Below are 23,273 nucleotides of genomic sequence, written 5' to 3' on the forward strand. Positions count from 1 at the left end.
TTGAGAGCTTCTTGATGAGATTACTACACAGAGAGGTGATTCTGAGCAGCGTGTTGAGCGATGAGAACTTGTGGATGAGATCCCAATAATATTCCGGAGAAGTTCGCACTGCGTGCAGTGTAACTGTTGCACGAGCTTCTTGTGCACATGTATCATCAGGAGCCAGGTCGGCTTGCGTGGGCCAAGAGGCCTCTGGTTGAGTCATCCATAGTGGTCCCGTCCAGCATAGAGAGTGTTCTTCGAGCTGATCTCTGGTTATACCACGCGAAGCACAGTCAGCTGGATTTGAGGTGCCTGGTACATGCCTCCAATGAGCTCTCTCGGTGAGTTCTTGGATTTTTGTACCCCGGTTACGTACATAATCTTTCCACCTCGAGGGATGAGCCTTGATCCATGTGAGTGTTACTTGAAAGTCCGTCCACAAATGAGTGTTGGTTATGTTCATGTTTAGAGTAGCAGAAACATGGTTTATTAGCGTGGAAAGTAGCAGCGCTGCTGTGAGTTCTAACCGCGGGATAGTTAGGCGTTTGAGAGGTAAGACTTTCGTTCGTGAGCAGATGAGCGAAACGTTGGCGCCTGTGGACGGTGAGTGGGCGACGAGATACACAACGGCCGCTATTGCAAACTGCGAAGCATCAGAGAATCCATGCAGTTCAACAGCTGAGTCAGAGAGCGTGTTGAACCACCTTGGGATGGAGAGTCTGGCCAGACTAGTGAGATCTTGTCTGATGCTGAGCCATTGAGTTATGAGTTGTTCTGGGAGCGGGTCGTCCCAGTTGAGCTTGTGTAACCATAGTGCCTGAAAAAACATTTTGGCTGTGATTACAACTGGTGCGGTGAAGCCTAATGGATCAAAGAGTTGTGCTACTTCTGATAAAATGAGGCGTTCCGAGAATCTAGCAGAGTGAGTTGATGAGATGGTTGAGAAGTTGAACGTGTCTTGCTGTGGTGATCATCTTATGCCCAGGATTTTTGCGTTACAGTCGTCGAATGAGATGTCTGATGAGTGACCGAGTTCTGATGAAACTTCTTTCAGCAGCTGCCTTGACGTAGAGTGCCATTTGGCTAGCGGAAATCCGCCCGCGTGGCTGAGTTGTATGAGTTGTCGAGCTCTTTGAGTGAGCTCGTCCACCGCATCTGACCCTCCGAAGATGTCGTCAACGTATCGACCGTGAGTGATCGGTTCCACAGCGAAGGGGTACCTTGAGCCTTCGTCCTTAGCAAGCTGAAGCAGCGTCCTTACAGCTAAGAACGGAGCTGCTTTGGTTCCGTACGTGACCGTCGTGAGCTGGTAGTGAGATTCCTTTTCCTGCTCGTCTACCCACAGTATCCGCTGAGGATCCCAATCATCTGGGTGTATCTTGATTCGCCGATACATTTTTGTGATGTCTGTGGCGTACAAGAACTTGCGTCGGCGGATCCAGATGAGCAAATCGAAGATATTGAGCATTAGATTCGGACCAGCGTGCATGAGATCATTGACAGAGTAACCGGTGGAGCTGGCGCTTGAGCCGTTGAAAACCACTCTGAGTTTTGTGGTCGAGCTGTCTGGCTTGAGTACCCCATGATGTAGCAGATAATAGTGAGGTCTTCTGCTTGCTGAGCTGTCGTCGAGCTTGATCATATGCTTAGCCCTTTCATACTCCTGCATGAACTGAGTGTACAGTTCGCAGTACTGAGCATCTCTGCCAAGACGTTTGAGAATTCGTAACAAGCACTGATGTGCCGTGTGTTGTGAGTCTCCTAAGGCTGCTGGAGACATCTTGAGCGGTATTCTGACGATGTAACGGCCTGTTGAGTCCCTTGAATGGGTCGTGCTGAAGTGGCGTTCACACTCCTGTACTTCTGGGGTGAGTCGTGAGTCAGATGAGCTCGCAGGTTCTTCCTGAACCCAGAACCTTGTCAGCAACTCTTGCAATGATGAGTTTGATGCCTGTGAGACGCCATGGTGTGCTGTTCTGACAATTGTGACCGGTGCATGAACCGGGCCGATGACTAGCTAGCCGAAGATAGACAATTGAGCGATAGGAATTCCAGGTGAGTGCCTGATGATGTTAGGTTTGATGAGCTGCCCGTAGAAATCTGCTCCTATGATCACGTCTATGGCCCTCGGAGTGAGGAACTCTGGGTCAGCCAAGTTTAACCTCTTGAAATGAGGCCATTCGAGCTTTTGAGATAACGCGCTGGTTGGCAGGATGGTCGTAAATGTCTTTAGGAAGTGAGCCGAGATGTTGACTGAGAGTGGTCTGTATCTTGAGTGAAGGGTGAGCGTGACGACACCCTTGGTTTGTGAAGTCCGTCTTCCGCCAACACCATAGATGTCCAATGTTGAGTGCCTTCGTTGAAGGCTGAGCTGTCTAGTGAGATTTTCTGAGATAAACGAGACTTCTGAGCCAGGGTCGATGAGGACTCAAACCCGATGTGATGAGGTCGTTGAGAAGGCTGTGGTGATGGCTGTTGCCAGCGGGGTGAGATGACTGAAATTCGTGAGTGAGCGCGCAGGAGTGCGATCGAGGTTACTGATGATCGATCCTGCACTTCATGCCGTCAATGATTTGACGTCTGACGTTGGATCCTTTTGCGCATCTTGCGATGACTGGGTGCGCTCGGTTGGCGTGTTGAACACGCTTGAAAGGTCTGCGCCATTTAACATGGTGTGATGAGTGTCGTTGCATGTTTTGCAATGCCGAGAGCTGTTGCACTTGCGTGCATTGTGCCTACCTAGGCAATTGCAGCACAACCTACGCTCCTTGACCAATTTTACACGTTGCATCAGTGAGTAGTCTCGCAGCTTTGGGCACATCACGATGAAATGATCCTGACCGCAACAGTCAAACGGATATAGTGATCGACGCTGAGTCGTCTGCTGAGTTGTCTTCGTAGGTGCTGGTGATGAGCGGTCTTGAGGCTGCTGAGACGCCTGGTGTGAGCTAGCACGCTTAGGTAGGGCTCCCTTCGCAGCGCTGGATTAAACAGGCGTCGGCGTTTCATCTATGTTTTCCAAGGTACGCGCACGCGCCATTAGAAACGCTGTGAGTTGGCTGAGCGTCGGAAACTCGTCAGTGGATGTAAGAGAGGTCTCCCATCTCTCACGGGTGTCTCGGTCGAGCAGTCCACTAATGAGAGCCACCATAAGACAGTCGTTGTTACTTTTTGACGTGAGTGTTCTGAGCGATTGGGTGGTCCCATTGATGATGCTTACCATCTTGGTAAGCGTGCTGGCCTGACGCTTTGGCATCGGTTTGAGATTGAGTAGCCGATCGAGATGAGTTTTAATGATGAGCCTTTTGTTCTCAAATCGGGCGTCGAGGAGTAGCCACGCTGCATTGCACGATGCAGGGTGAGGTGAGAGGTTGGCAATGAGCTCCGAAGCGTCACCCTGCATAGCACCCTTCAAGTACTGAAACTTATTCAGGTCAGTAAGGTCTGAGCGATTCCCTATAACCGAGAGGAACATGGCCTTAAATTCCGTCCATTTCCGACAATCCCCGCTGAACGTAGGTACCGTCAATTCGGGCAGATGCGGGCGTGGGCGGGAGCCAGTCCCGGATGAGTCGGCAGATTGAGCAGGCGCGGTGAGTTGCTCTTGGAGACGACCAAGCAGCCGCTTGGTCTTTAGCATCAGCCTAGTTTCCGTGCTGCTGACCTTGCGAGCAAAGTATGCGTGGTCTAGGTGAGCAGGCGGCCAATGGGAGACGAGCCATGAGTGCTCTGTTCGGAATGCCTGATGCAGCTCTTCGAGTTGATCGAGCATCACAGTGACCTCCGTCAGCATCACGTCGTCGGCAGGCTCTGAGGCTTGAGTGAGCAGTTCTTCCATTGACTCGATGATCTCGTTTTGAGCGTGCACGCGGAAAAATAATTCGCCGCTGAGGATCGTGGGTGAGCTGCTTCGAGTGCTGGGGCTTTGAGGCGGCTCAGGGACATCAAGGTTGCCAGCTGAAGGATTCTGAGTCGTCGGTCGTGAGCCGTCAATCGAACCCTTGCCTGGTGCATTATCGTGCATGAGAGGCATTGCGACGTGCTGTTTGAGTTGTCACTTGTAAATTGGCTACTCCCTGAGTTGAGCGTCACTGAACTGCACACAAACACGAGAGGCTACAATACGCGTGCGAGTCACAATTATTCGCAGAGAGGTGAGAAGTCTGCTTGAGTCAGTATGGCACGAGCGCGAGCGAGACGACACTATTCACCGTACACCACGAGTGTCAGAGAGACAGCGCTAAAACGCACAGCACACGAGAGAGAGAGAGTCAGAGCTTTGCCGCACAGCACACGAGAGCGAGAGAGTCAGAGCTGTACCGCACAGCACACGAGAGAGAGAGAGTCAGAGCTGTACGGCACAGCACACGAGAGCGAGAGAGTCAGAGCTATACCGCACAGCACACGAGAGCGAGAGAGTCAGAGCTATACCGCACAGCACACTGATATTAACGAATAAGAAATTGCAATGTTCGATCCGGCTTGAAGGACCAAATGTTGAGGAAATGAATAAGATGAGAAGGACGTCGAACTCCTTGCAATAACTTAGATTTTATTCGAAGTTCATGATTACAAAAATGTGCGAACGGTGTGTATGAGTTGACTGAAAAGTTTATTATAGAGTTGATCAATTGAGCAGTAACTGATGATTATATTAATCACATGAGATGTCGTTGACAATTATGAATATCATGAGCGGTCTAAACGATTATATTAATCACTTGAGTTGAGATTACTTAACACCAAAAAACATGTGTTCTAACGGCGAACCGGTGAGTTCAAAAATTAATTAGTAATAGCTGAAGCCAGAGACGGAACAAGGGCGCCCTTTGCTGGGACGCGGCAGCGTGTGGCGAGTTCACGCTGATCGACAGCAACAGGTGTCGCTATCTTGAGAGGCTTGTTTCCCAAACACTATCATTCGTGCTATCTTGTCCGTATATTCTCCTACATTACATACATTGCTATATAATAATTTCTTAATTCTACAGTTTTCAGTTGGTCTTTTTTTGTTATATTTCAGGATTCGCATGATATACAGAGCGGACAACGTGAAATTGCGCACCCAGATTTTGTGCGCAAGCGTGAATCAAAACGTCAGTTGAATTCATCAGCTGCCAGCGTGTTGTACCAACAGCCTCAGATTTCAGCTGTAGCTGTCAAATTGTCGATCACCAATACAGCTGAGATCGCGATGTTTAAATGTGACTGAGGTATGTTGTGTCAGGTGAATAATGCAGCACAAAACCAGACACAGATAAGTAGGGTGGCATAGCATCAAATAAAATTGATTAATTGAATGAGGGATTAATTAAATGTCGACCGAAATACACGCATCGAAAAGTTCAGGTTAGGTCCTTGTATTTGACAGCTAAATCTGAAAGCGGAGTGTTGTTGGACATTGTGCGAAACAAATGCCGACGGTCGCGCATGTGCAAATGGGGTGCGCAATTTTACGTTGTCCGCTCTGTATTGTAACGTGGCGTACGATGGTCCCTACCCAGCTCATAAGAAATAGAATTAATTAATATAAAATCAATAAAATTAATTTCATAAAGTGTATGGGTGATCATCCGTGAGGGAACATTCACTTGTTTCAAAAAAAGGATGCCCCGTAGGAACCGTGATGGCTATGGAAGATTAGATATTAAATACATCGGTTCAATTCGCAACCGATAGAGGGCCAAAACAAAGTAGGTCACTCGTTAGGAAAGACCTCCCAAGATAATTCAATAACCTGCCCAAATTCTCCATGTCAATCGTGCTCTACCCCACCAAGAGTGGTTAGTCTCCGACTTTCCACTCGACAGTTTTCAATTCACAAGTTGGTTGACCAGCATCGCGGATCGTACCTCGGTCTTCTTGCCTGTCTCGGCTTCCTTACTTGTTTGTAGGGTCGGGTTGACCAGCATCGCGGATTGTACCTCATTCCTTCTGCCTGTCTCGGCTTCCCATTTACTTGCTTGCATTTTCTGGATTTTGTCTGTTCCGGCATCGCGGATCGTACCTCGGTCTTTCTGCCTGTCCGGCTTACAACATCCATATTTCTGAGTAGAGTCACATGAATAGAGTCTTTAACTTCCAGTTTATAATCGCGATTAAGAGGTTTGATTGAAAATCCCTCAATCGGTAAAAAAGGGGTATAGCCACAAGTCAGGGTGATTAACAGCATCGCGGACCGAGCTTCGGCCTCTCTGCCTGTCTAGTTTTTCCCCCACACCTAGATTGATGAATCTTAGGAGATTAATCGAATATTGTATCCAAAATATTCCTGTTCCTGTAAAGAATATTCCTGTTATACTGTTCAAATTTAGTATTGTTCCTTGATAAAAATAAATATCCTTGTTCAATCCTTTCTTCCTACGTGTCCTTGGTTCATAATTTATTCGGTCCACCCAGGATGTATTTCCGAACGCCCTGAGATACAGAGTTTCCATTTCTATACATTTCATTAATCGTTAAAACGATTTGGCGCCCAACACATATCAAGTTAGAAAAGTCAATGCTCGACGGCGGAGCGTAGCAGTATATGTGCTATGTTTCTCCTTTCACGCCTCTTTTGCAATGATCTATAGGTCTTCATGTGGTCTCATTTTCTTTCAAGGCCCTTTTCAGTCCCTTCTCTTGCGAATTTCAGGTTTTTCTTGTATGTTCTGGGTAGCCCTTGATCATAAGCGATTATAAGTCCCTCAGCAGTCACTTCGATTTGGACCACTCTAGACGGCCAAAAACGCGTTTTTCCTGGTCCACCCGTATACCGACTTATCCAGCAGCACGGCCTTCTCTTTCCTCGACCCCTTTCCTTACCAGGCTACAATCCAGCATGTTGTCGTTGCTTGGACACCTCTCTCTCGATCTCCGGTAACACCTTTCGGGGCCTTGCGTCCCTTGGAGTAGAGGGCAGGTTTATGTTTAACCTCGCCTTCTGTTTCCGCTTACGTTTGCTGTTGTCATTTGTCCAAATCTATTTAAGTTTGTATGAGATCCCTGCAGTACGCGCGTTGTGAGTCCCTGACATTGCATGTGCGTCAGTCCCAATTCCGTCAATATCGCGTGTGTTTCGCGTGCCCATATTCCTTTCCAGGAGATGGTGATCGTTGATACCTTCATTATTTCCCTGCTTACATGCATGAGCCACTCCTTCCATGAGATCCCTGTTCTCCTCATAGTACCTATAGTACCTTTTGCTATCATGCGTTATTGTTAGGTCTCGTTGTCCTGACACTACCCGTACATCCAATATCAGAGCTTGATCCTGTTTACCTGCTATGATATCTGGCTTTCTGTTGCCTGCCCTGGTGGCATATATTGCCTCTCTTTGTACTGTAAAGCCACGTCCATTCAATTGGTGGGCAACCGTTTCAGCTATCGCATTGTGTCGCAGGATACGCCCACCATGTGTTCTATGGCATTGTTGTACAATGTGTGCTGTCGTTTTCAATGCTTGACAGCCCGCGCGACATGTATGGTACTGCTGCCTACGTCGTTCTCCTCTTGTCGTTCTCATTGCTGAAGGAAGCGCGTTGATCCTCGTTTTAATGTACAGTATCCAGTCCTTCGAAGGAATTCTCACTCGGCAGTCATTAACCCAAATGGTGGAATGTCTTGATGTTCCGGCTTCCCTCAGTTCCCATCCGTCTGTTGACCCGTGTAATTTACGTGTCCAATCTTCGTTTGCTCCTTTACGCATCTGACACCATTTCAACTTGTTTATTGCCCATTTCGAACGACTTGCAGCAACCGCTGCCGAAAACGATGAGTTCTGGAGGTTGATTATTCTCCTCTCAAGCATCTAAGGAATAGCCGGATTAGAGGATTATTCGCCTCTCAAGACACATCACTCCAAGTTCACCTCGTGCAATAGGTGCGTGGAAGAATGCTTTCGTTACATCATGTGGCAGTACAAGCCATTTTCTCACGTACTTTCTGACGAAGTTGTCCATTCTTTTTAGTGTGCTATATGTAGTCCTGCCAAACACCAGTTTGTGGAGCAATCATGGAATCAGGAACGTCCTAAGTATCTTCATCCGTTGCTGCGGTTTCAACGGAGCTTTATTCACCCTCTCCAGCATGTCTTCAAGTCCTGTGGTTAGCGCCATTGGCCCTTTTCGGTCGAACATTACCCCTAGGTGCTTCCATTCAATGCCGAGTTGTGGTATGTAAGTGTCTTCTATCTTGAATGTTGGCAATGAGATTACTTTGATTTTCTTGTCCCGCCCTGAAGGTATGCAGGACACTGCCGCACATTTTTCCGGCATAGGCGATAGTCCGTGCATCACCATTGTTCTCACTACTCCGTCCAGTGCTTCCTGCACCCCTTTCTTCGTGCTCCCAATAATGACCAGGTCGTCGGCGAATGCTTATCCATTAACATTGCATCCGTCCATCTGGTACCCGACCACTTCCGGTATGCTGCAGATGACCTCGTCTTCCACAAGGTTGAATATAAACGACGATAGCGGGTCCCCTTGTCGCACACCCTGGCCCGGTTTGATCGGCTTCGAAAGCTTCCCGTCGACCTCCAAAACAGTTTCAGCTTGTTCGTACAGTCTTTTAATGTAGGTCACTATCCCGTTAGGTATACCCTTCCTTTCCAGCACTTGCACTATCGATTTATGTGACACCGTGTCAAAAGCCTCTTTCACATCAATCATCACCGCGTGAATCTGTTTCATTCTGCAGTTGGCATCTTCTAGCGCCGCAGCCAGCACACAGACGTTTTCAGCAACACCATCCGCCTGAATGAATCCTCTTTGCCTCTGATCCAGCAACAGTAGGTTTAGTAACCGTTTCGCCAGTATTTCGTGCAAGTGCCGTAACACAATCGATGATATGGATAAAGGTCGAAATTTTGCCGGGTCCTTTGTACCTTTTTCCTTGGGGATCAGTATTGTCCGTGAGTCCCTCCACGCTCGTAGTATCTCGCCGCTCGCCATTATAATGTTCATTACAATGGCTTTAATTTCATCCGTTGGCCCATTCAACCATTGTTCCGCTCCTAGTCGATCCAGTCCAGCCGCCGATCGTCTGTTCGGTTTATGTTTGCTCACCTCTTCTACCGTTATTGGCTCTATTATTTGATTCAGTGTCCTGCTGGCATCGGTAACACTCTCCGTCGGCCCCTTGTATCCTTTTGCTTCAAAAATGGGGCGCCAGAAGGCCTCTTTCTCTAGTAGGCTCGGGTGTTTATCAATATCCACATCGCCATTTAGGATCTTTTTTGCCGCTTTCCCCATATTTTTTTTCTATAGCGTCTGACACTCCGCGTATTCGATCCTTCTTCTTGCCTTCCAGCTTCGTTCTTTCCATTCCATTCGCCTTCGTTCTTTGCGTGACTGCCCTCGTCCTAGGTCCGGAAACTGGGCATTGAACCATTCCATTAATCCTTCAGTCGGACTGTGCCCTTGCAGGCATGCTTTGATGGCCACATTGAGTTCCTTCCTGCCTAGCGCACTGCACTGTTCGTCTTCCAGCATTTGACATTTCTCTTGCAGCCAGTCTCTGGTGCTTTGGGTCACATAAGGGCGTCCAGTGTCGCCGTCGCTACTCCTATTGTCCGTGATAATTTCATTCACCTCATTAATCCTGGCTTCTACATGGTTCTCGGCTGCGTCAAACTGATTTTCATTTCTTCCACTTGCCTGGTTCTGTTTGTACTCCTGTACAATGGCCCTATATTTCATCTTTCTCCTAAGGCCTTTGATCACCTCTATCGTTCGTGGCGGGCTTTGGCGCACGTTCAGTGCCAGGTGTTCGTTCATGCATCGCACTGATGCAGAAGCTTGAGCCTCCTTCATTGCCATCCTTCTCATGTCCTCATCACTCCATCTAGGCTTCTTCCTTGCTAGATCTATTGCTGCATTCATTTCCTTCAGGTGTTTCCTCTTCTTGTGTACTCCTAGACCAGTCAGACTGCTAAATCCCCTCCTACATATTGCGCATGTCAATTGTTGTGTTTGTTCGCTTCCGTCCCTTGTATCGTTGTGGTCGTGCGTTCCTCCATCCTCCTCACGTTCCTCTATACGTAGACTAATTGGTATTGGGTACTGCGTGATAGTTGGGTTGCTATTATCATCGTGAGTGATTCAAGTGACTTCGTCTATGCTAGCGGCCGTGGGGGTAGTGAAATTAACTATAGTGGTGGGAATATTGTTGTTGGTGGTAATAAGTAGGGTAGAAAAGTAAAGTAGGCTATTCTCGCTTCAGAGTGGTATAGAGACACCCCTCTGAACCCGCTTTTCAATGTTTGTATTGGAGTTATTGCCAGCGAGAGCACCCTGCAAGAGGGTCGAGCGGGCAAAACTAGAGCCGCCCCCTCTTTTGTGACTTGTTACTTCTTTACCGCGTGAGTGTTGTCCGCGGCCGGTTTAAAAAAGAGTAGATGAGTAGGGAACCCTGTTAGGTGCCGGCAAGTCGTCATACCCATCCCCACTCACCGCATGCGCGTTACTATGCTCGCTCATGAATATGCAGTGCACCGTAGTCCGTGTTCCTCACTCTATCCATGATTCTCCTCCTATATGCTGGGCATATGTTCGCATTTGTCGCCCAGTAGTCTGTGGAGTTCATTTTCTCGCGACAGCTGTTTATACATTTGGCCGTAGCTTCTTCCATTTGGCATTGCCTGGTCTCGTGCTTTCCCGCGCATTTTCCACATGTATCGTCGGTCTGCCGGCAGTCTTTCACCATATGGCCGAATTGCTGACATGTTGACGCCCTATTCAATCGTGAAACCTCTGGCCTGGTTATCAGACAACTCCGTATTGAATTGGTGGAACATTGCTACCAGGTCGGGCCTTTCGCGAACCTTCCTAGTCGCCTTCACCGTTAGCCCCTCAATCATAGTCGGTCCCTTGGATCTTGTGCGTCTCTCAGCTCTCACATCCTCCATCTTGAACACTTGTCAGTCCAGCTCGCAGGTTCTCTGGCTTGTGTCCCATTTGCTTGATAGCGTTCGACTGAACATTTGTCCACAGACTCAAATCCCCCACCCGTATAGTACCACTGTGTTCCGGATCTCTCATTAATCCTTTGATCTCTCAATCCCTTAATCCTCTATTGCTTTGTTGTCTTCCCTGTTCTGTTCTAGGATCAACATAGAACACATGTGCTGTGCTCCTCTATTTGCGCTTCATCTGTTGTCGTTTATGGGTCTACATGTTGCGTCATTTTCTTCCAAGGCCATTTTCTGACTCATTCCTTGCGAATTTCAGGTATTTCTCGTGTGCTCTCGGTAGCCCTTAGTCTTCAGCCTTTATAAGTCCCTCGGCAATTATTTCGATTTGGACCACTCCAGACAGCCAAAAACGCGTTTTTCCCTTTCCGTTCGTATACCGACTTCTCCAGCAGTACGGCCTCCGCTTTCCTCGACCTCTGTTGATGTCTGCACTCTCAGGCTACAATCCAGCATGTTGTCGATGCTTGGACACCTCCCTTTCGATCTTCGGTAACACCTTTCGAGGCCTTGCGGCCCTTGGGCTAGAGAGCAGGTCTATGATTCCCCTCGCCTCCTGCTGCCGCTTACGTTTGCTGTTGTCAGAGGTGGTCAGGGGGGGTCGGAAGGGGGGTCGGGGGAGGTCAGGAGGGGTCAGGGGGGTTCAGGGGGGGTCAGAATGGGTCAAAAGAAGTCAGGAGGGGTCAGGGGGGTCAGGGGCGGTCAGAAGGGGTCGGGGTGGTCAGGGAGGGTCAGAGGGGGTCAGGGGGGTTCGAGAGGGTCAAGGGGGGTCAGCAGGGGTCAGGAGGGGTCAGAGGGGGGTCAGGGAGAGTAAGCGGGAATAAGGGCGGTCGAGGGGGGTCGAGGGGGGTTTAGGGAAGTCAGGGACGGTCAAAGGGGGTCAGGGGGGGTGAGGGGGGGTCAGAGGATATCAGGGAGGTCGAAGAGTGGTCAGGAGGGGTTTAGGGGGTTGAAGGGGGCAAGGGGGGGGCAGCTAGGGTGGGGGGGGTTCAGGGAGGGTCTAAGGGGGTAAGTGGGGGGTCCGGGTTGGTCGGAGGGGGTCAGCGGGGGTCAGAGGGGGTTAGGAAGGGTCAGGGGAGTCAAGGGGAGTCAGGGAAGGTTAAGGGGGCCTAGAAGGGGTTAGGGGGCGGCAAGGGTGGACACAGGGGGTCAGGGGTGGTCAGAGGGTGCCAGGGCAAGTCGGCGAGGATGGCAAAGCAGGGGCCGGAGCGGTCAGGAAGAGTCGAAAGGAATCAGGGGGGGTCAGGATGGGTCAGAGGGGCCAGGAGGGGTCAGGGGGGTCAAAGAGGGTCAGTGGGGGTCAGGAAGTTAAAGGGGGGTTTAGAAAGGGTCAGGGGGGGTTAGAGGGGGACAGACGGATTCGGAGAAGAGACAGGGGGGCCAGGGAGGGTCAGGGGGAATCAGAGGGGGTCGCGAGGGTTCAGGGGCGGGCAAAGGGAAGTCAGGGGGGGCCAGGGGGTATCGGGGGTTGTCAGATAGGGTCAGGGGGATCTAAGGAAAAGAGGGGGGGTCAGGGGAGTTTAGATAGGGTCGGAGGGGGTGAGGGGGGTCCACGGAGGGTCAGGGGAGGTCAGAAGGGTCAGGGGGGGTCAGAGGAGGTCGGAAGGGGTCAAGGTGGTCAGGGGGGTCAGGGCGGTTAGGGGGGGGGGAGAGGGTAAAAAGGGAGTCAGGGGGGGTCAGAGTCACATACGGGGTTGGTCGCGAACTGAATTAATATCGCGGATCGTTCACGTCTTACTTCGATGGCGACGACAATGCCTCCGATTTTGTACACATGTACGGGGATACGGGAGGCTGGAAGGAGTTAGTAGAATATGGGAAGGTTCTGGGAGAAAGTTATGAATTTTATTCTTAGAGATGCGACTTACCTTTCTTTTCGGTGTGTCCGGTGTAGCGTGCTAGGGCGAGCTGGGTAGTGGTTGTTGGGTAACAGCAAGTCAATTCACACCAAATCAATGTCTCAAATAATTATAAAGAATATAATTAGAACATGGCAAATAAAATGACTTCACAAGCAAATCAACTAGCTTAGGATGCAAAATAATGATAAAAGCAAAATGATGATAATGGTAAAATTATGATAATGATGCCAACACCAAGTATGATAATTAACAAAAGGAATGTAAGGATAGCTAAATGTTTAAAGGATCACTCGCGTTTGTACGAGCTACTGTCTTAAGTATTTTACTCTAGAAAATATTCTCAGTTTTTAGATGGCGAATTCGGCCAGAGCTAACGACGATTGGTAAGAGGTCAAAAGTTGACTGTGATTTAAGAAGTGACTCGAAAAAAAGGTGTCCCGTAGTTCTGATGCAGGAGCTTTTATAAGTCCGCGTGGACCATGGAGAGAGACCCGCAACTTCCCCTTATAAAAAGGGTCTTGGAAGGAGGCTGTGAACCATGGAGGTGGCAGATAACATAAACAATTTTAGCCACCTTCACTCCTAAGGCGGGGTATCTCGCTCAGTTCCTATGAATTCAAAAGATACGCATGCGTAAGGAACACGTATGCTGAGGTATAACGCTGGTGTGCGTTTGTGCACCAGACAATAGAATATGACTTAATGAATGCGTTTGAATTCTATGGTGTTTGGCATCTTAACTAACTTGATGACAGGTATATATAGGTATAATTTCTTGGTGGGTTATTTTTAATAAGGAATTAAAATTATGGTTTAATGATATAAGTATGTCTATATATAATACAATAGGTAATTTCTTTGATAAACCATGATGATTAAGGAAATTTAAGCGATTAATATTGGTGGGGTGGTGTTTTGTGGTCGCGGGATGTGACACCAACCCCCTCAGTTTCAAATGTTAAACGTGTGTTTGGCATTTGACGCGCCGCGAGACGCTTCTGCAGGTCTTCTATAGAATCAACAACTGGTTGGTATACGGTTACAGAGGATACATCGGGTTTTTTCGTAATCAGTGAGGGAGGGGCAGAGGCTAATTCTCCGTCTTCATCAGGGGTTCTCCTTCCTTCACGAGGCTTTCTTTCTAGATGGATCAGCAGTCACGCGACTGATGCCCATAAGGCTCCGATCAAGTGGATTGACCACCCATAAACGGTATGCAAGGCATACCCGTTCACAAGAGTATCAATAATGAGTTTGATTAGTTGGAATATGAAGTATATCCCAATACCTCCGGCGGCAATAGATCCAAATGACGTAAAAGAGGACCAAATCTTGCTCCAGGTTGTTTTTGCAATATTTTTCAGGGCTTTCTCGTCAAGTAGATTTAGCATTGTAACATGATGCGTTCGCGTAAATTTTTCAGATCTTCGCTGGCGTAGATTCCGCTCGTTGCCAACTCTCCTGGGTTGGTATATTTCCATGTAGGTTTCGTCATGGGTTCCATCACTGTAGGTGGTATGCTTTTTACCGGGTTAGGTAGGAGCTTGTACCATCCATCGATGAGAAAATACATAGGCGGCAGGAATTCGTTGCAATTTACTTGGTTGCCAGTTTTGACTAGCACATGGGTTCTTGGCGAAAGGAACATTGTTTCATTTCCTTTTTCCACGGGTAGTTGATTGTAACACTCCCTGGTTTTGAGTACGCGTACTTCCACAGGTATACATTTGACAATGTGCACCACCTCTCCGGCACTGAGAGCCATGTAGCCGGGTCCTTTCATCAGGTGACAAGCGAATTCGTCGGGCGAAGAAGTAGCTGTGGTCAATGAGTTGCGTAATACTTGTTTCTCTAACTCACACCGCTGTACTAGTATATCTTTGTACAGCTGATTCATTTGCGTGCGCACGTGCCGCTCAACATAAACGAACTTGGAGTTGACATAGGCAAACATGTCGAAGTTCTCAACTGCAAGCTTCCTTCGGGCAGGTACCGCTTCCTCCCTCCTTGTTTCTACAATTATCAATTTGGGATGTTCGGTTTTTATCATGCTATATCCACATCAATGTTGTTCTTCTCGTTTTGTTAAAGCGAACGTCACGTCGCCTGCTGTCACGGTATATATTATAATTCTATCGTTAGATGTTAGATCTTCTATTTTATTTACAATTCCTTCATAGAGTACATCGTATTGGTTGAACCGACAGTTCTCCTGGGGTAGGGTAGTCCAAAAGGTGTGACCACCGTCAACATCGACACATGCTTCGTCACTGTAGGTGCACGTAGTTCCTGATCGAAGATATGATTTGTTATTCTCCAAATTTACCGAGGCTCGGTACGTTCTTAGACTGATCGTCACTGCCGCTTGTACAACTACGTCATCCCAGCTTCCGTAAGGGTCTGCATATTGGGTTCCCTCACAGTATCCTCCTAGTTGAATTTTCCCCACCAAGGTGATACTAGCTGTGGTAGTGGAGTTTGGTTTTATTCCGGAGACTTGGTTTTCCCTGTTGTAGTAGAATATTCCGGTTCCATGCATCTCCTTGCATGAGTCCTGGCTAACCTCTGATATATATTGCGCAACGCCGTTTGGCACGCCCGATAAGTGAGAATGCATTCTACAGTAATAGATATTTCGGTGTATCTTCACGCTGCATTGCGTGACCATACTATGTTCGTATTTCGCCAGCTGGAGTAATTGGATATAGGGGCTCGTTGTGTTGGGGTTCACGTCCGGGATATCGCAATCTCCAACGTCAATAAGGGATACAGTTGATATATTAAGATTTGGCCCACCGCAATCGTAACCAACCAGGCCCAATGCCCTTGTGGGTAATAGTAAAATAAGTACGATCGCTATTATCATCGTTTATCTGGAAACAGACGTTCCCCAAATTAATTCTATAATTTCCTTATATATATCTTTAAACATATATATGTGTGTGTAGGGTGGAGTACATGGGTTACACATTCTTTCTATTTTGTGTTTTGTTTCTACTTTTTAGGAAATATTCCCCCTTTTTTTTCTTATTCATTTAAAATTTTTTTTTTTCTTTTAACACATAGTTGTTTCGGACCCTTCTATTTCAAAGTTTACAAATTTGGTTTCCAAATTAATGGTGACCCTGGCCGTGCCTAGGGTGTGCCCTTCATTAAAAAGAATTACAATGCTGTATGGTCCAGCGTTCATGGTATAACGATCCCAATCAGGTTTCGTTATGGTGTTGTTCTGAACATCGTCATGAATGAATTTGAAATACCCCGGTTCCAGATAACCCTCCAGAACTAACTGCGTAAGCATCTTATCCTTTTCACATCCCATTGGGTTATTATAGAAAATGAATATTTCCTTTTGACGGAATTCTACTGTCATCAGGTTGTCTATTAGATCCCAATTTTCCCGTATAACGATTGGTTTGTCCCTAGTCATTTTCGGCATTTTCTAAAATGAAAAGGTGCATACATGAGTTTTATATGCGAGTAGGGTCATGTGTTTGGTGCATCATTCTTTTTAGTTTATTACGGTGCACTACCCGGTTATTGTTTTTTACCTTGATCCTAACGTTCTGATTATTCAATATCCCACAAAAGGCACCTACGGTGCAAAAAAGTTCGCCAAGTACATCAAATATTCAACAGTGACTACCATCAAAATATGTCTAATGATTAATTAGAAGAATTCATGAATAATAGGAAAAAAACAATCCAAATCAATTACTGTGCCAAGTACATGGAACTTTGCTACACGAATAGAAATTCTCGAGAAGATTGGAATAAAAATAAAACGACCCTAATAATTAATTAAAGGATGACGAAATTAGAAAGCAATTGATGAAAATCAATTCAATGAATCAAAAAACAATGAAGATTGAAAAAATAAATTGAATTAAAAAAAAAAAAAAAAAAATAATTGGAGTACGTAGTTCTTGGCGGGCTAATGTTATATTGTCCTGCGAGAATTCTGAATTTTTTTCCGAAATAGCTCTATAGGTTGAGTTTATATACATCAGATCGAATTGGCTTACACGGTTTTTCGGTTCACTAGGTGTATTTGTGCAATTATATTACAAGTCACCAGGCGCAGTATCCTTGGATCATTTGTTTGACGAAATGGATCTTGGATTCCAAGCTGCATCTTATAAACGTTTGACAACATACCAAGGGAGAGATCAGTTCCTTTTCGGTATGATGGTAGTAAGCGTCCAATTGAGCCGCATCAGTTAGCTTGATTTGTGATACCAAAACAGAAGATGATACTTCTTTCATAATCCGTATGATTGTGGGTGAGAGGAGAGCGTTAGTCATAATGAATTAGTACAGTGAGTATGAACTAAAAGAAAACAATTACGGTTGACTTATAAACAACTGCAAAGCAGATGACCAGGTTTCAGTCTGGCCGCAGATTATACCAAAGGGTAACGTAGAGATTTTTTAACTTCATACATTTGATTCACTTCAACTTCAGTTTATTTGTTTGAGAAAGCAGGAACTTTTGGTTTGTGGTATTGGATTCGAAACTGATACGTCCTTCAATATCGGTATGCTTAAATGAGAGAAGGTAATATTAAACTTCATGAATGAGTATACTTGGTATGACGAAGGGCATATATTGTAGTTGGCTCAGAAATGATTGCTAGACAGGTGACCTGGACATGATTGGGCTGCAGTTCGCACAGCCATAAATCTTGAATTGAAATCATTTTCATCTCCGCGATCTCTGCTGATTACAATTACCGATTATTCGACGAGTTCCCTCCTTGTCAATCGTAATTGTGCCGGTATTATTAATTTGATGCGTTAAAGATTTTGTTGTACTTATGGACAATGTTTGATTTTCACATTTGGCGCTGCAAGAATAAGATGAACGTCTGACATATGATCCTCCTCGTCAATAATGTCGACATTACCGGACGATGCTAGTTTTATTTATATCCGCCTACTGAACTTACCCTCGAATTATATTCGGTTATTGACTGAAGATCTTTGTTTTGTAAACAACGATAGTCAGTCTTAATCCTGACTTTTGACTATGGACGGTGTTCGGGGAGGATATAAAGCATTATTTGCCCTTGTATTTTGTTTCGATGCGTTTATTTGATTAGCCTGACATTTATTCGAACGACGATTTCGATTTCTGATTGCCAATTATTATAACATTGAAGTTGGCCTGTCAACGGTACATTATTTTGCCCCGTCGCAATATTCGAATTTCTCAGTCTCCGAGCGAGCCCGAGCCTTGTTATTGCTGAAGTCAGCGTAGCCACCGGCGTAGGCATAATGTTGTAAGATGTCACCTATAACGGCTGATCTACTGTCGAATCAGCTCTCGCGGGAGACATCCCACAACAAGACGCCTACGCCGGTGACTACGTTATCTCCGGCAAGGCTCGTGCTCGCTCGTGGACTGCGAAATTCGAATATTTTGACGCAAGCGTGGATCGCGGCCACTTTGACGAGACGCGCACGGTGATCGTCGACATTGGCTAGTGGTGGATGTTGTTTGTTATTGTCGGTAACGTGAATTACGTAAACAAACGTTTCCGCACGATTTCACACTTTGCTTTCGATACCCCTTCGTCACAACGTTGATCGATGCGCCGGTTGTTGCGTGGGGCATCATCGGCATGCATGCTCATTTGTTCCAGTGCGTCGGCATCTGAGGAAAATGCTTGCGAGTCGATAATATAGGTTCCCCAGGTGACTACAACACGGCGTCTAGCCATCGTTGATGTATCGTCAATTCAATGGATCTTCAACCATTTCGTTCAGCAACAGCTTTGATCAGCGCATACGTTTACGGCAGAGCTCGTGTTGTGTGAAGGGCCAGGAAAAAGACCGTCTTTTTCCGGGTAGCGTGAGGTAGACTCTGAATTTTACGGCGGCCCTCTGTTTGAGGGTACAGGAACTTTTGATTTGCTAGTATCGGGACGGGAACGGTATGCTAGGAGGAGAGAGGATGGTGTTGGGCATTACGAATTCGTACGGCAAGTTTAGAGAGTGATAATGAATATCGTACTTGAATTACAAGAAATCGTTGGTCCGATGGCCTGGACTTGATTTCGCAAGATTTATCCGAAATAGATCTACGTCTAGAAGGTTCGTTCACCTTTTGATTTGCTACCGTTCTCGTTGCCGGGTAGAATCGCGCTGAGAAAGGTGTTTTTCGTGGGTGATGTGCCAGGAGAGAAATTGGTTTCCTTCAGGTGAGGTGAAAGTAAGCTCCGGATTTTTCAGCATCAGTTCGCTCGGAATTGGTCTTTGGGAAAAGGCTCTTGTTTTGTTGCAATGGATCAGGTTCTGACGAATCGTTCTACATCTGTACGCTATTGGGAAAAAGGAAGGTGTTGGTTATGATATGAACTATAAGGAAAAGTGTTAATAATACGACTGACTCGTGAACACTTGTTGGATTCTTTGACATTGATGTGCTGATAGGAAATGGTCACATTGTATTTGTGATGAATCGATGCAGTAAGTACTAATGAAAGACAAAGGTCGTAGTTGGCTTACCGACAACTCCCTAGTGCATGGTCGGGATTTTACCTTGCGGCGGACCTTGTTGGATGTAGACTTTCTTCGTTTTGCATAGTCTTCCGCCGTTCCGAGTTCTTGGATCTTTGTTGAGCGGGTGGGATTAAAGAGGAGCTTTGCGTTCGTTAGGTTTTTGGAGAGGTACCTTCTTTCACGGATTTGCATAGGTAGTGTCGATGAATTTGTGGGTGTCGGTACACCTATGGAAGTAGGATCCTTTGGTATGCTTGGGGTTGGAAGGAAAGTGTTAATCGTGTTGATACAGTACAGCAGGTACGTCATAGAAGCATCAATTATGGTCGACTTACGATGAACTCTGGGGGAGATAGGTTGGGTTTTGCAGACTGCGATGTGTAACGACGAGAAGCATCGGCGGAAGGCTTCCGTGTTGGCGAGTCTTTCTGCCTCTGATTCTGTTACAGCTTTCAGAACCGAGTAGGATTGGGAAGGAACACGCAAGTTTGTGGCGTGCCAGGAGGGAAAGCGTCCTTTTGTAATATCCAGGTGGTGGTGTTGGATCATTCGACGTTGGTTTTTGCCCGTGGGATTAGGAACCCTCGATTTGTAACACCGGAATGTGAGCTGCTGTATTTTTCGATATCGATGTGCTTGGGAATTGGGGGAAGATGTTAGTTGTTCTGATTCGATACAGTGGGTACGTTAGACATGCAAAGTTTGTGATCGTCTCGCACCCGTGCTGTTCGTTACTCACGTGATTGCTTTGCGGATATGACGACCTTGAACGCCCTGCTTATTGAATTCAATACGTCCGCGTTGCGATGCATTGGAAACTTTGTTACGCATTCACTGCCGGTGACGATTTCCGTTTACTTACGAGCTGTCGCCTCGTAACCTTACAAGTAGTCGACCGTCTGACGAGTGAACTCCCGACGTTTGAATTATCGATAAGGTGAATAAACGTGTTGCGCTTATTTAGGTTCATTTGCGAAACTGAAAGGTCTGTCACGGGGCCATGTGCCGTACAACCATACGTCCAACGTTCCAGCGATCACGAATCTATCACTGTCACGTTTTGGCCGCCATGATAGCCTTGCCAACAGACGACGGACATCTGACCTCCGCTAGTTCTGTTTATCCCTCACGCACCTAGCGCGGTGATTGGTAGCCGATCAAAACGCTGTCTTTCAGGGGGTTAATCTAACCTACCCTAACCTCACCAATTTTTCCATCGTTATCGTTATGCTTGGAAGAGAGAGGATGGTGTTAGGCATTACGGATTCGTACAGGTAGGTATAGGCGATAGGTTTGGTAACGTAGAATGTAGGAAGGTGATACGTTATGGAAATTAATAAATAAATGTTGAGGTACGTATATTTTTTTTTTTTTTATCTCTTATTCTATGATCTTAGTCTATATTAGCTTGCGTTCGCTTCACCCTGCCCCCCGCCGCCCCGCCCTCCGCCGCCTTGTCCTCCGCGGCCACCGCGTCGCCCCTTCTTGTTGTCGTGGCCCTGGCCACCCTTATATGGATGAGTCAGTTTTACGTAGTTCATAATCATTCGGGTGGCCAGGCCCTCCCGTTTTCGGGACTGCGACCACTGCCCGCCCCGCTTGCCCCTTGGTGGTTTCTGGTTGTCTTCTACAAAATATTTGATGATATTAGCTCTATATATGTTGACGTTGATCAAACGAATCGAATAACACATGTGATGGAGTGACCCACCTGCTGCTCCCGGGGCGGGCACTGCGCCACCAACCGCTTGGGGAGCCGCCTCTTCTCCAGGGGGTGCCACCTCGTTTGCAGGGGGTGCCACCTCGTTTGCAGGAGGTGCCTCTGGCCTTTGCGCTGGCTGCGCTTGCTCTATTGAATTGAAAAATTATTTTACCGTAGTCATATAATTAACATTAGATATTAGCCGTCTTTATCAACGTATAAATAATTCAAAATTCGATCGCATCCGCAGCTACGTGAAAAGGTCACACCGAAGTGGGTGCTATTTTTCTGTAACGAATCCGACATGCCATGAGGTAATGCACGATGCGGAATGACATGTACTTGGCACGATAGTTGATTCACATCCTTTTTTTTTCTATTCTCAGTTAGTTTTTGTCTTCCTCGAAGATACTCAGAGAGTAGTTAACACTTGATGTACTTTGCAAACTTTTTTGCACCGTAGGTGCCTTTTGGGTGGCATCCATTATGCCATGAAGTAGTGCGCGAACACATGCGAATCGAGTGAATGACAATAATTGCCGACTGTTATACGTTTAGGACACCTAATTGAACGTAACAAATGAAATACATACCTTGGACTGGTTGAGCATCGCCTGGACATGGCCGACCCTCGTCGACCTCGTGGTCTAAATGAAGGCCGGCCATATTCAGTAATTCCCCGTCATCCGGCCACTCTAGCTCTTCTCTTTCTTCGTTCATCTTAAAATTAACAATACACGTTAGCTTTTCTTCAAATTATTGGAGACAAGGTGATGGATTGCTTTTTAGAAAATCGAAAAATGAACTCACGCTCTCTACTACGTCTTTTTCCCTCGTTGCCATTTCGGTAAAATGGTTGCATGCTATGCGATTGAGAACTTCCGCCTTCTTTGATTCCGCAGCCTTTTGTTTGCTACAAAAGCCTCGCACTTCCGGTTTGCTGAGACACTAACTGTATTAGTTTGGTCTTGATTTCGACGAAATAATAATATGATGCTCGTTGTAAAATATCTTTTGAAATAAAAAGAATTCTTCTCTAGCAAATAGACATCTCTGCGTTTGTTAGATATTTCTGCACGAGATGCAACTGAAATTATGTTGATCTTTGGTGCATTTTGTCTAATCCTGCCGTTGGAGCTCGCTTTCTCGTAATTTTATTTTTCATGACTGATATTCTATCCAATCTCCATTCACTCTCTGGACAGATTGGTGAATCTAAATTCTCGGTAGCGGACCGATTGCTTTCGGAAATTCGGCATTGACTTTCTTCATGGTTGTCCATCCGATTCGATGGTCCATGGTGCGATTCAAAATAAACTTCTTCATTTGCATACTGGATGTACGGATTCGATTGCCCTCCGCTAAACCCCAAATATCCATTTTTCACGTTATTTTATATCTAACGGTTCGGCCTGTTCTTGTTCGATGGTCCCTTGCAGCTAAATCTATCGAGCCGAAATTTACTTCGAACAGGTTCGAAAGTAGAGAACGTGTCACAGACTTTTGCGGTCTGTTTTATGTGTCGAGTCAATCGTAATTGTGCCGGTATTATTAATTTGATGCGTTAAAGATGTTGTTGTACTTATGGACAATGTTTGATTTTCACATTTGGCGCTGCGAGAATAAGATGAACGTCTGACATATGATCCTCCTCGTCAAAAATTTTGACATTGCCGGACGATGCTCGTTTTATTTATATCCGCCTACTGAACTTACCCCCGAATTATATTCGGTTATTGACTGAAGATCTTTGTTTCGTAAACAACGATAGTCAGTCTTAAGCCTGACTTTTGACTATGGACGGTGTTCGGGGAGAATATAAAGCGATATTTGCCCTTGTATTTTGTTTCGATGCGTTTATTTGATTAAGCCTGACATTTATTCGAACGACGATTTCGATTCTGATTGCCAATTATTATAACATCGAAGTTGGCCTGTCGACGGTATGTTATTTTGCTCCGTCGCTATATGGAAACCCGCTTCGATTTTCCTTTGACATTTGGATAGCGCTCCAACCGTCCTTGACCATCAGATGACTACAATACAGCAATTACAATGCAACGCCAGAACTGAAACTAACATTGATGGTGTCTTTTGTTTCGAATACCCATTTATTACCATTCACTGCGACGTCGAATAGATCAGTCATTCTAATGCTTATCATGTACAGCAATTACTTTGGGACGCAGTACTCCGCTCACATGACACGCTTATATCGTGCGTTTCACGTGAAAGTGGCCGCGATCAGAGCATGCGTCGAAATATTCGA

General features: G+C 46.4%; 1 protein-coding gene across 1 annotated transcript; it reads right to left on the reverse strand.

The window, feature by feature from the left end:
- Positions 1-20,705: 20,705 nt before the first annotated feature.
- On the reverse strand, positions 20,706-22,301 carry LOC125499762 (translation initiation factor IF-2-like). The gene is made up of 4 exons (XM_048649160.1): positions 21,815-22,301; positions 21,598-21,724; positions 21,014-21,151; positions 20,706-20,929 (listed from the first exon to the last, which is right to left on the reverse strand). The coding sequence occupies exons 1-4, from the start codon at positions 21,845-21,847 to the stop codon at positions 20,706-20,708; spliced, it is 522 nt and encodes a 173-aa protein (XP_048505117.1). The 5' UTR covers positions 21,848-22,301.
- Positions 22,302-23,273: the final 972 nt, after the last annotated feature.

Source organism: Athalia rosae, chromosome 1 (assembly GCF_917208135.1).
Source record: "Athalia rosae chromosome 1, iyAthRosa1.1, whole genome shotgun sequence".
Lineage (NCBI taxonomy): Eukaryota > Metazoa > Arthropoda > Insecta > Hymenoptera > Athaliidae > Athalia > Athalia rosae.

Coding starts and splice junctions, on each gene's coding strand:
- LOC125499762 (XM_048649160.1), bottom strand. CDS start 21,847: ATGGCAACGAGGGAAAAAGACGTAGTAGAGAGC. Junction 21,725..21,814: donor AAAAAGACGTAGTAGAGAGC/GTGAGTTCATTT, acceptor GTTAATTTTAAG/ATGAACGAAGAAAGAGAAGA. Junction 20,930..21,013: donor GCCCGCCCCGGGAGCAGCAG/GTGGGTCACTCC, acceptor AATATTTTGTAG/AAGACAACCAGAAACCACCA.